Source organism: Amia ocellicauda, chromosome 19 (genome assembly GCF_036373705.1).
Source record: "Amia ocellicauda isolate fAmiCal2 chromosome 19, fAmiCal2.hap1, whole genome shotgun sequence".
Lineage (NCBI taxonomy): Eukaryota > Metazoa > Chordata > Actinopteri > Amiiformes > Amiidae > Amia > Amia ocellicauda.
The window spans coordinates 17,780,605-17,793,008 of NC_089868.1; the positions used below are offsets into that span (position 1 = coordinate 17,780,605).

The 12,404-nt window shown below is 36.9% G+C and overlaps 1 protein-coding gene across 1 annotated transcript in view; it reads right to left on the minus strand.

Annotated features, from left to right (window-relative positions):
• tnr (tenascin R (restrictin, janusin)) overlaps nt 1–12,404 on the minus strand; it is a 39,488-nt gene that overhangs the window by 9,127 nt on the left and 17,957 nt on the right. The window contains exons 10-14 of the mRNA XM_066692357.1: nt 10,916–11,182; nt 7,125–7,244; nt 6,349–6,492; nt 2,024–2,143; nt 1,554–1,697 (exon numbers count right to left, since the gene is read on the minus strand). Of these exons, the coding sequence (XP_066548454.1) occupies nt 1,554–1,697; nt 2,024–2,143; nt 6,349–6,492; nt 7,125–7,244; nt 10,916–11,182 (795 nt within the window). The remainder of the gene's footprint in view (nt 1–1,553; nt 1,698–2,023; nt 2,144–6,348; nt 6,493–7,124; nt 7,245–10,915; nt 11,183–12,404) is intronic.

The window sequence follows — 12,404 nt, forward strand, 5'->3', positions numbered from 1 at the left end:
GTTTTCCTGTAAAGATTTTTTTTTAAGGTAATACAATTGAACTGTTTGTTTATTTTCTTTGTAGACATCTCAATGATTATTTTCACAAGATAATATTTTTATAATTGCATTTCTGCTTCATGGGCCTCCTGTAGTTTTAATGAAATAACATGTGGAAATCTCTTAAGATCCCTCTGCATGTATCTGACAGTGTCAAACAAAGCATCATTCTTCTTAAAAGGATGTCTATACCACAAACACATTAAACTAGTTTTTCCCTTTTTGCAATTAATTACGATAGCAAGTTCTTTATTTGCATGTTGTCAAAGAGTTTCTGGTGCCTTTTATGCATTTCTCTGCATTCCATTAAGTTTGATGTTATTTCTACCTCTTTCGCATCCATCACATCACCCACTTCATTCTGTGTTTAATTGAACCTCTGAATTGAGTCACAAAGGCCTTTCTGTTTGGCTCATTAGTAGTTAGCAACTGTTTTCTGTGTTTTTTATTTTTTTATTTAGAAACATATTTAAGTGAGTCAAAAAATTAATCAGAAAATAACAGTGGAATTATATTATTCTCAATTTTAATGGCTGACCTAACTTGCTGTTCTCCTTTCCTGACTCTATATAGTTTCGAAATAGGACTCCTTACAACACATGCTCTGTCACAATCTCTGAGGATGTAGCTCATGAGAAACTTCATTTTTCACCGTGCGGTTTCACAGTAAAATAGATCATAGCACTGCAACATTTCCAAACTTGTACTTGAAGAACTGAAGTAAAGTTAATTCCATTTGTAACAGATTTGACACTTCTAATATGTACAAGCCCCCCCCAAAAAATTGTATCTGTCACTCAGTCAAGCCTCTTGACAGTAGCAGTCAATACTTTGATTGAATTGCTTGCAGAAGTTTATTACTATGTGTTTAGAGCACTTCAAACAAACATTATTGTCATGCTTTACCAGAGCATAACGGCACCCAAAAGTGCTCTGTTATTAGAGCATAACCGCTCTGAAATTAAGTCACAATTGTTGTCAGATTATAAACAAACACGGCTCAGCATTTTCTATGTTTAGCTCATTCAAAAAAAAAAAAAAAAAACGGCAGAGAACGGGCAGATCAAATGGCCCATGACAGATTATTATGTACACATTAATTTATTTCTCAATACAATTCACAATTTTCAAATGTTTTAATCACAAGGCCTGCAATGATAACAGACCTCACATATGTGCTGTATCTCTGATCCTAGTACCATCCAAGGTAGAATAGTGATCTTTATTTTTTGTTTTGTTTTACTGTCACAGCATTTCAAACACTGCAGTGGAAAAGTGCTAGGTTGTTATTTTTTTATGTGCTGTTGTAGAAAACGCACAAGGACCATTTGTGAATCAGCCTCATTTCCAGTTCAGCTTTGGGGAGGTATCTGTTATGTTCCCAAAGGGAGTTTTTGTTTTGCTGACTGCAACTTTTCATGAAGAGATTCTAAAAATAAATTGGGCTCTACACCTATTTAAAACAATGGGAATCTTTTTCTGTGGTGTCCTGGAAAACAAAAAGAGATACATACATGTAGCGAAGTTGGCAGTGACTGTTCCACTAGTCAGGGATCCCTTGGTGGCATATAAGGCTGCAGAATAACTTGTGCTGGGGATGAGTCTGGTGAGCTTGTACTCTTGCTTGGCACCTTCTATCAGGATAGTGTCAGCAGCTACTAAAAGAAGAAGAAAGATGAACAGATGACTGGAAATGATCTATCAAAAATTGGAAATGAATTGTCATGGACCCTCAGTATCATAAACACTGAATTTAACTTTTGAGCAACACCATAAATCAACAAAGAGAATAACGTTAGATTTAAGACATTGTTCAGTGGCTGATACACACTTTTATGATCTGTTGTAATATTTAATCTTACACATTTTTAGGCAGATTTACAGTTCTGTAATGAAATTGCATCTCCTCTGGGTTGGCTAAGCAACAGGTGGATGCCTTCAGGGAACACATGCATTTTCCTGCCAAACTGTGGCAGTGTCATACCTTGGTTGTGTGTGAGGATGAGTACATAGTTGTCCACACTGGAGAGAGGAGGGTTCCACCTGAGCAGAGCTCCTGTAGGAGTCACATTCAAGGCCGCCAGGTCCAGAGGACTATCCATGGCTGAGTCATAAATATTACACAAATGACCATTAGTGAAATATGCATGTGAATGTTTGCCATGCATTGACAATTAATTTAAATTTTCAGACATTAATATGTTTAAATATATGCAAATGATATACACTTTCCCATATATGATCACAGGGCTTGTGATGGTGTACTCTATAAAACATATAAAAATAATTATTCATAATTTCTCGAGCAAATATATATGACAAAAGGATAGATGATATTTTATGCTCACAAAATTTGTTAGATTACATAAAATGTTTATTACCCCTGAAGACATTATTTATGACACTGGCTGTTAAGGGTTGGTTGAATTCAATACCACCTCCACAGCATGCAATGCAATTGATATATGACATCGATTATATACATAATTAAGATACAACTGAAATTTTACTTTTACATAGCTTCATAATGTTTCAACTCCAAGGCTGTAGTCTACAGGGAAAGCATTTAAACTTACACAAATTATTTTCATTTCATTTGTTTATATTTTGTTGTTTATTGTACCACGTTTTTCAAATTTATGTATTGCTAAACCTCACTGTAGTAAGCTGAGCCACAGTGAGACATATTTCATTTTAGAGTAATTCCCATTTAATCCCAAAAGGTGAAATTGTACAGTGAAAGTAATTTGACCATATATTAAAATTGTGATACGTCGAACGCAAGCAAATTCTGTAATATGCATTTTAAATCAGACAAAGAAAATATAGGTCTGCTGCTACACAATCAATTCAAGATGACAAGTGAATGCAGTAGTCTATCTCTCCAACTGCCACTGTGGCTTAATATGCAGTTCCCCATCGAGCTCAGCTGTGGGAAGGATGGCCTGTGGGCAACATTAACAGGGGCACACCTGATCCTAATTCCTCCCATTGAACCAAAACTAATACATTAAATTAGCATTTAACTCACAGAATGTAACAATAGCTAACACTGTCACAGAAGTCTTTAGGTCTTATATTACGGGCAACGTGGGCCCCGCTGTGTAAAACAGATTGTGTTGACAATGATGAGCATAAAATATATTAAAAAATACTTTCAGTGTCTGTCCTACATTTTGCAACAAAAGAGTCTAATAATGCCAGTCCTTTTTATTGTACACCTCTACCCTGATATAATAGTCTGCGGGGGACACATTTCTTTCCCGTGTTATAGGTGAAACCGGTTTACATCGAACTTGCTTTGGCCTCGAGCATTTCCGTTATTAATAGTCAGCAAAACATTTTTGTTATAACTAACATGGTGTATGCAGGAAATAAATCCGCTCTTACTTATTTACTTAAGATAGTGTATTAACAACACAGGTACTAAACACTGCTAAATGGAACCATGTGGGCTTGGTTTCATCAACATCAATCTGTGTGTATTGCTTAGGAAAATGCTAAATTCACATAAAATATCTGAAAATGCTTTTAATTACACATTCCTACAAAATGCCAATTAGAAAACTACATGAAACATAGAATGTTAAGTAATATGAACTGTTAACTATTAAATACATTGAAAACATTTTGGAGGTTTTTACTTATAGAAAAGGTTCAAATAAAGTTAAAAAAGGTTAAGAAATTAACGGATTTTAACGGTCAACATTATAACTTTAATTAACACTTGCAACCAAGGCTATTTTTAATGCAATGGAGATCGGAGTGAAAGTTTAAAAATGCTTTAAATATGCTCTGCTCTGCTTTGTGTTTTCGACTTTCAAAACCATTTTTGCTTTACCGCGTTATATACGAATTCGCATAATATCGGATAATGTTATATCAGGGTGGTGGTGTAGTATACTTACTATTATACTAAACATGAATAGAAATGATCTTTTCACTGTATTTTCGGTAATTTAAAAAGAAAGCATCAGGATTAATTTGCTGTAATGGTTATTGGCATTTGTCTGCAGTCTAATTCTGCTTTGAACTCTAACTCTGCCGAAGCTTGGGCATAGCATAATGGCCCTTAAACTGACGAGGCTAAGGAAAACACTTACACACATCAGGTTCACCGGTTTTGGTCTAGTAAAGGTGAAATCAACCTTCCGATAAAATCAATTTCTAGATTCACCATTAGCATAAGCATCATGCTTTCAGCTCAGTGTGTTCTTCGAAACTAAGGATGATGTGGATGCATTTACTGCATTGCCAACTTTGGAACGAGCCTCAACACTTCATTACTCTAACAGCAGGGCTCCTAGCTCCTAGTTTCTTGGTTTTAGGATTTCAACAAAACAAAAGATGCTGAATGCATAATTAATATATAATGTGTGTGTGTGTATTTACAGAGATTGAGATCAATACACTTAGTCTTTTATACATTGAATTTAAGTTTTACAATTGTATCAGTGTAGGTATTTTGCTCATTGTAATCTCCCTCTAAATCTTCTATTGCTAAGCTACTTAAGTGCTCTGACCATGTGACACGTTCTGTCAGGCACCCGCTGATTCCTCAGATTATGTTAATTACTAGCCTCCGTGTCACTTTCTATTGGCTGAGGAGCTTAGTATTTATTACTGCCAATTAAACAGCCACATTTCATGACATGGTATTTTATTAAAACTATCACATAAAAGACACTGATAATGTAATTACAGTATGGATGCCAATAAGCCGCCGGTAAGTCGTTAATTAACTGTACAGTTTGAAATTAATATTGCTTTTAATTTTCTTAGTCAACTGTTTTTTCTTTACTGTATCTAACAGCTAGAATATCACAAGGTTATTGAAACAGTAGCTGTGGGACAAGGCTTTTTATTTACTATTTAATATCTTGCTGAGTATTGTATATAGTAGGCCTGTTTCATAGAGACACTACACAATCACTGTAAGATACCCAAAGCTTCATTGTTCCCTGTGCTGCACTTCACAATCAAGAGAACGATGGTGTGATAGTTAATTATCCAGGCTGCAATCATCGGTGGTTAGTCGAGGGACCAAGCAGATGGATTCCTGCAATGATCACATCCCATATGACACTTTACATTTTTACCCCATTCATCCTCTAATTTGGCAGGCTTAGGTGCTTTCGTGCTGTGTGTATCCCACTACTCCTTATGACTTTAAGTCACTTATACTACAGTTTCTCTTGGTAGTGTCTTGACTCATCCAACTGAACATAAAAACCAGGGATACTTGGGTTTTTATTCCTTACAAAATAAACCCAGACTTTAACATCCCCCACATTTCGTGTGATTTATTTGGGGGTGGATGGGTTGAAAACATAATGTTGTCTGGGATGTTTAAAACTCCTTACTAAGTCACCCCAGAGGCAAATCAGCACTGAAATGCTATAATTTCAATGGGAGCACTCTACTGTATAAAATAACATCCAAATCAATAGAAGAATTATCTGGCTCAGATGTAGAACCTTCTAACAAAATTGTTGGGGAAACTGTGTATTCTCTGGTGAAGGTTTAATTACTCAGAGAATCATATTTAATATTCCTGAGCCCAAGTAATATGGCAGTAAGCCATCTGCCCACTATGTGAACAACAAAGAGATTAAGTTGCCTTTATTTCTAGTCAATATTTACAAAATAAGTGCTTTTTCAATACCTTTTCCCTTTTGATGTGGTACTCATTAATTTGTAGTTCAATACTACATGAAAGCTGCAAACAGGGCACAGTAGAGGTCAAAGAGAACAAGGAACAAACGTGGGCAAATGTGTTAAAAAGGCCAAATAAACTATAATATTGTACGCTACATGAATAGGAGTGCTATTTCTTCAGCTTCAAACTATTAATCATTAACCCTGGAAAACATGACTCCATCACATAGTTTATGTTCAACAAAAATGTGATATGTGGACTATGCATCATAGCCACCTCGCCACCCTACAGAAATACCTGAAGAGTAAGTGTGTAACAGCAGGGTAGGTCACTAAACTCTAGAATGAAGGCATGTAACAAAGGTGACTTAATGGTTATCCCTGTAATATGTTAAACCTTCTATATGAAAACACCTCCATGTTACTACAGTTAGCAGCACTAGGAGTCACTGTCCTACCTGCTGCACTGGTCTGAACTGAATAACATGTTGTTCAATGCCCCCAGAAAATGATAATTCACTCCCAAGAAGTAATGCACGGTCTCTTTCAAGCCTCCTGTTCTAGAATGCTGCAGTGCTGCGGACCTCTATAAATCTGCATGAGTCTCCAGCACAGCAATGCCCAGTCGGTTCTGCGGTGCGGACGACAGACCTGTGTGCACGCTGACGCTCATGACCTCACTCTCCTGGCTCCCTCGCATCGCATTCAGGCTGATCTCATACTCTGTGGCTGGGTGCAGGTTGTGCAGGGTGTAATTGGTCACATCATTGTCAATCACCTGACTGTCCACTCTCCCTGTCATGTTTAACAACAAAAACAATAGTGAGACTTTAAAATGTAACACGGTTTCAAAAATTTACACAAGCTAATACTAAGTAAATCACTTTAATAAAATATATAAATCTTTCTACATATATGGGTAACACTTCTTATTACAGTCTCATTAATAAATGATTTGGTAAATAGTTTATAAAACACTTAGGAACCATTATTAATTAAATGTATAAATTATCAATAAACATGTATAAGATATAATTTATCATTAATACAGTTTTGAATCAAAATAGTGTTTACAAAGCTCCCAAAACAGTTTAATATCTTACAATGGTTTATTGATAATTTATAAATTGATTAATGGTTTCTAACTGGTTTATGAACGATTAACTATTAATCACTGCTTAATAAGTGTTACCTGTATATGTATTAAAGCATTACATTTGCAGATTGCGTTTAGTCACATTATCATCATAATCCCACTTTTTTTTTTTCTTACAGAAGTCTTTCTTCATTTTTTATTTAATTAACATAAAATCGGAAAAATAATCTTAAGTGGGAGGCAAGAAAGAGATTTTCTTTCATGTCTTTTTGTTTTATGTAATACTCTATGAAAGGTAGAATAAAATATGATTTGTGTAATAACAAAGCACCTCGAGATGACTGGTAGGACATCTTGTAGTAGTCAAATATTGCAATCGGGGGGATCCAAGAAATTGTGACCGAGTCCTCAGTGACGTAAGACACAGCAATCTCTCTGGGAGGATCCATACCTGGACAACAATGGATGACAGTAATGAGGACACCATTCCCTTTGATGACATAATTTGAAAGTCCAGAAAATGTTCTTCGAGCTGGTATCCATTATATTGCTTTAAGCTTACAAATTAGCTTTAATGGCCAGTTAGAAGACAACATTAAGACAGGAAAACCCTGCAGTGTTTGTATCTTGTTTGTAATCATATTTTCAGCTTTAATTTATTAGAAGAAAATGTTTCTTCCAAGTGATTGAAATGTATAAACCAACAGCTCTCCAAAAAGACCCAGACTGGTTGTATTTACAGTAATGTGCAAACGTTTTAGGCAGGTGTGAAAAAAAGTAAGAATGCTTTCAAAAATAGACATGTTAGATTATATTTATCAATTAACTAAATGCAAAGTGAGTGAACAGAAGAAAAATCTACATCAAATCAGTATTTGGAGTGACCACCCTTTGCCTTCAAAACAGCATCAATTCTTCTAGGTTCACTTGCACATAGTTTTTGAAGGAACTCGGCAGGTAGGTTGGCCCAAACATCTTGGAGAACGAACCACAGTTCTTCTGTGGATTTAGGTGCCTCAGTTGCTTCTCTATCTTCATGTAATCCCAGACAGACTCGATGATGTTGAGATCAGGGCTCTGTGGGGGCCATACCGTCACTTCCAGGACTCTTTGTTCTTCTTTATACTGAAGATCATTCTTAATGACTGTCGCTGTATGTTTGGGGTCGTTGTCATGCTGCAGAATAAATTTGGGGCCAATCAGATGCCTCCCTGATGGTATTGCATGATGGATAAGTATCTGCCTGTACTTCTCAGCATTGAGGAGACCATTAATTCTGAACAAATCCCCAACTCCATTTGCACAAATGCAGCCCCGAACTTGCAAGGAACCTCCACCATGCTTCACTGTTGCCTGCAGACACTCATTCGTGTACCGCTCTCCAGCCCCTCGGCGAACAAACTGCTTTCTGCTACAGCCAAATATGTCAATTTTTGACTCATCAGTCCAGAGCACCTGCTGCCAAGTTGCAAGTCTTCGATGAAGGCCACTTCTGACCAGACTTCTCCGGACAGTAGATGGGTGTACCAGGGTCCCACTGTTTTCTGCCAATTCTGAGCTGATGGCACTGCTGGACATCTTCCGATTGTGAAGGGAAGTAAGCATGATGTGTCTTTCATCTGCTGCAGTATGTTTCCTTGGCCGATCACTGCGTCTACGATCCTCAACATTGCCCATTTCTCTGTGCTTCTTCAAAAGAGCTTGGGCAGCACATCTGGAAACCCCTGACTGCCTGGGAGAGACCTTGCTGATGCAGTAGAACTACCTTGTGTCTTGTTGCTGTGCTCAGTCTTGCCATGGTGTTTGACTTTTGACAGTAAACTGTCTTCAGCAACCTCACCTTGTTAGCTGAGTTTGGCTGTTCCTCACCCAGTTTTATTCCTCCTGCACAGCTGTTTCTGTTTCAGTTAATGATGGTGTTTCAACCTACATATTGAATTGATGATCATTAGCACCTGTTTGGTATAATTGTTTAATCATACACCTGACTATATGCCTACAAAATCCCTGACTGTGTGCAAGTGTACCTGGAAGAATTGATGCTGTTTTGAAGGCAAAGGGTGGTCACATCAAATATAGATTTGATGTAGATTTTTCTTCTGTTCACTCACTTTGCATTTAGTTAAATGATAAATACAATCTATTAACATGTCTATTTTTGAAAGCATTCTTATTTACAGCGTTTTTTCACACCTGCCTAAAACCATTGCACAGTACTCTATGTCTGATGCATATGAATTACAAACAATATTTGAGCGCAGTTCTTTTACTTTCAGACTGGAACAGAAGAGCTTGCTTTCAAAAGAGAATAATTCACATCGACCAACATTATCACATGCATTCAGTTCAAATAAATGGCTTTTGTACTGGAGCATACAAATATACAATTGGTATGTAAAGATTCCTCCTTTTTGTCAGTTTTTAAATGCTGCTAGAGAAAACCCATAATTTTGCCTGATTAGAATCTACATCGAAAACATTTTATTCCCAAATGATTCAGAACCAGTACAAAAACGGCATGATTAAATTAGTGGAGGCATATTAAAAGTGAGTGCTTAGTATTTCGATGGGTTAAAGCAAACAATGAGAAAAAGAGCTGGCTATTTGCATTGTTATTGAGTGTTTCTGACCACTGGGGAATATTTAGGACCAGAACCTGGCTTTTTATTCTTCTCTCCCTGAGGATTGAATGAAGCAACTTGACAGGGAAGGTTATAAAGGAAAAAAAAAAACTATGTAAATGTTAATGGTTTAATCTGGGAGAAAACAAAAGAATTATGAAATAATTTGAGGAACAGAGAATAATAATTTAAAGACAACACTTGAGATTGAGTTTATCTGTCATATTTCCAGATAATCTGAATCAGAGGTTAGGGAAAAGAGAATGAAAAAAATAAACAAAGAAAAAGCAGCTGCCATTGTGTAATGTCATTATGGCAGCTGTAATTTATGAAGTAGGCTAACAATTTAAAGTAATGTCTTGAGCTTCATTTAAATTCTGATGGAATATAGCATCCCAGTGCAATTCAGTTGTAATTATTCATGTATGCATATTTCCAATATTTCTATTCAATGTAACTGTCAATCACAGGGATTGCACTGAGTTTTGTCGGAATATTGAAGTATTCCTTAAAAGTTAAATATGATGATAGACTGCAACAACATATAGCAGCAATGAATTGTTACAAAATAGTATTTATGTGCCATATTTGAATATAATACATAAAAGTTCTCCCTGTGGTAATAAATCATACAAACACATTTTTTTATAATCTTTCCTGGTGTAGACCTTTATCTCTTTAAAATGTGACCAATACTAATTGAAACGTTCATTTCATTATTCAGCGTAAATGTGCATCACAGCCTTATTGACAATGTGATTTGAAATGCAAATATAATAATGAGAAATCATAAATAATCATGGCATTTCGTACTTTTGTTTCAAAGGTATAAGAATAAGACACACATATACACAACATGTATGGCATCACTGCATGCAGAACACCCAATCCTCATGCTTCTGGGTGATTGGCAGCTTTCTAAAATGGTGACATAGGTCTCTCTGTTGGCAGGCTTTAGACAACTAGTACTATGCAGGTGGTTTTGTACAAAAGAAAGATCTCTGTATTGCAGGAATCTGAATAAGCTTTAAGATAATATGTGTTATTCTTAGTGTGGCAGCTGCAAACAACAGCTTGCCTTGGTTAAATATTTTAATCACTTCTATATTCCAGCAGCAATAATTAAGAGAAGATTACATACAAAAGTATTCATTAGAATGAAAACATCAAATGGGGGGGTGGGGGGACGACGACAAAAAAACTGCAATGCAGCTGTGTATGAAATTCTTAATTAACAATGTGCCAAGAAAAGTCTGCAAAATGTAGTGTTCTCTCATCTGATCACTGCATCTGCAGACCCCAATTAGAACCAACCTAGGAAAACCTAATCTTCATCTTCTGAATGAAGAGAGGGATTAGGGACAATTGTGTTTTATGAAACAGTCTTTATGTGATAACTTTGGTTCTTGTGGCACTAAATGAAGAGATATGTTTACTTATACTGTACAATACACAGACGTACCAAATCATCCTGCATATACTATTGTGATTGAAGGTGTACCTGTGATAACCGACCCCACTACTGGTTCAAAGGGTATAGTCCCCTGTACGGTCACCAATGTGACAATATACTCTGTGGAAGGCTGTAGGCCGGTGAGGGTTGCTTGGGTCTTAGAGCCTTCCAGTGTGACCTCTAGGGTCTCGCCGTGGTCCTGCGGGTTGTAGTTTAAGATAAACATGTCGGCAGGTGGGGCGGGGGCACTCCAGGCCACTGTCACTGTAGAGGAAGTGATGTCGGAGAAGTAGAGCTGTGTAACCGGTCGGAAGCCTGGAACCCAAAGTGTTTGGTCAAGGACAGTGCTCTGGGAACAGCGCGCACAGATAATCCCAGAGATAACCACTTCAGGAGATACAGCATTCCATTCGCAAGCCATTTCACCGCAATGTGTCGCAGAAAGCAATGGAGGTGATGAGCAAATGGGCAGACACCAAGCTTTGAATGCATTGGGCGCATGGGGGGTGAATTCTGTGACGTAAGCAATGTGCTGAGAGCCAAAAGTGAGTGAGATGCAAAAGGGTGTCCATCAGCAGAAGGAAAAGGCTTGATGTAGAAGAGCAGCGACACCAAGAAGCAGAAGAGCAGGAAATGAAATGCAGCTTGCACCAGAATTAGTGAGAAAGAGTAATGTTTCAGTACGAATGGTGATAGGATGATGATGGAAACCAAGGCCACACGCAAGGATGACAATTTCAGGGGGATTCTGTGATGTTTCAGGAGTAGAAAGCAATCCCTGTTTGCTAGAAATTCGTGGATCAAGGTACTTTGTATTCATGCAAATTAAAGCTGAGATATTTGCATACAATGCTCAAGTAATACAGTATAGAAAACATGTCTAGATATATATTACAGAAGATATCACACAGACTTACTGCATAATACATAATATAATAAAGAAAACTGAAATAAAACAATGTGGTTTTCTGAGAGCAGGTGAAAGAGAACACAGAATGAAAGTATATGATGAGGTTAACAGTTTTATGGCTTACTCCTCCCCGAAAAGAAGAGCTCATCAAGAACCTTCTTTTCATTTTAATGTGTGACAGATGCTGAATATATTTCTAACCTAAAAAAAGCTAATTATGTGAGAACACATCGTTTGGGAGTATCATTACCATAAAAGTATGTTTACAACTCAAAGAAGGACTATACAGAGAAGGCTCTGAAACTTCCAAAAGCAATTGCTGTCAGTCAGAGTACAAATAAAATTGTGGGTTTAAGCATCAGTATGCTTTGCATCACTGTAACCTGCAGGGAGCTGTGTGTATCACAATTCAGCATGTGCAATCTGTTGTTTCAGTTATCTTTTATCAGGTCTTTGACACACAGAATAATGTAATAGTTAAAATTCAGATCAATTCTTTAAAGATCCAGCTGAAAGATTATGCTTTCAGTAGTTTATAGGAGGCTTAACCGAAACAAATTACAATAGATAATGCTGTTGGCTTTAGGAGTCCTGTGAGCTCCCACAGGGAAAGAGTGTTCCTCGTAC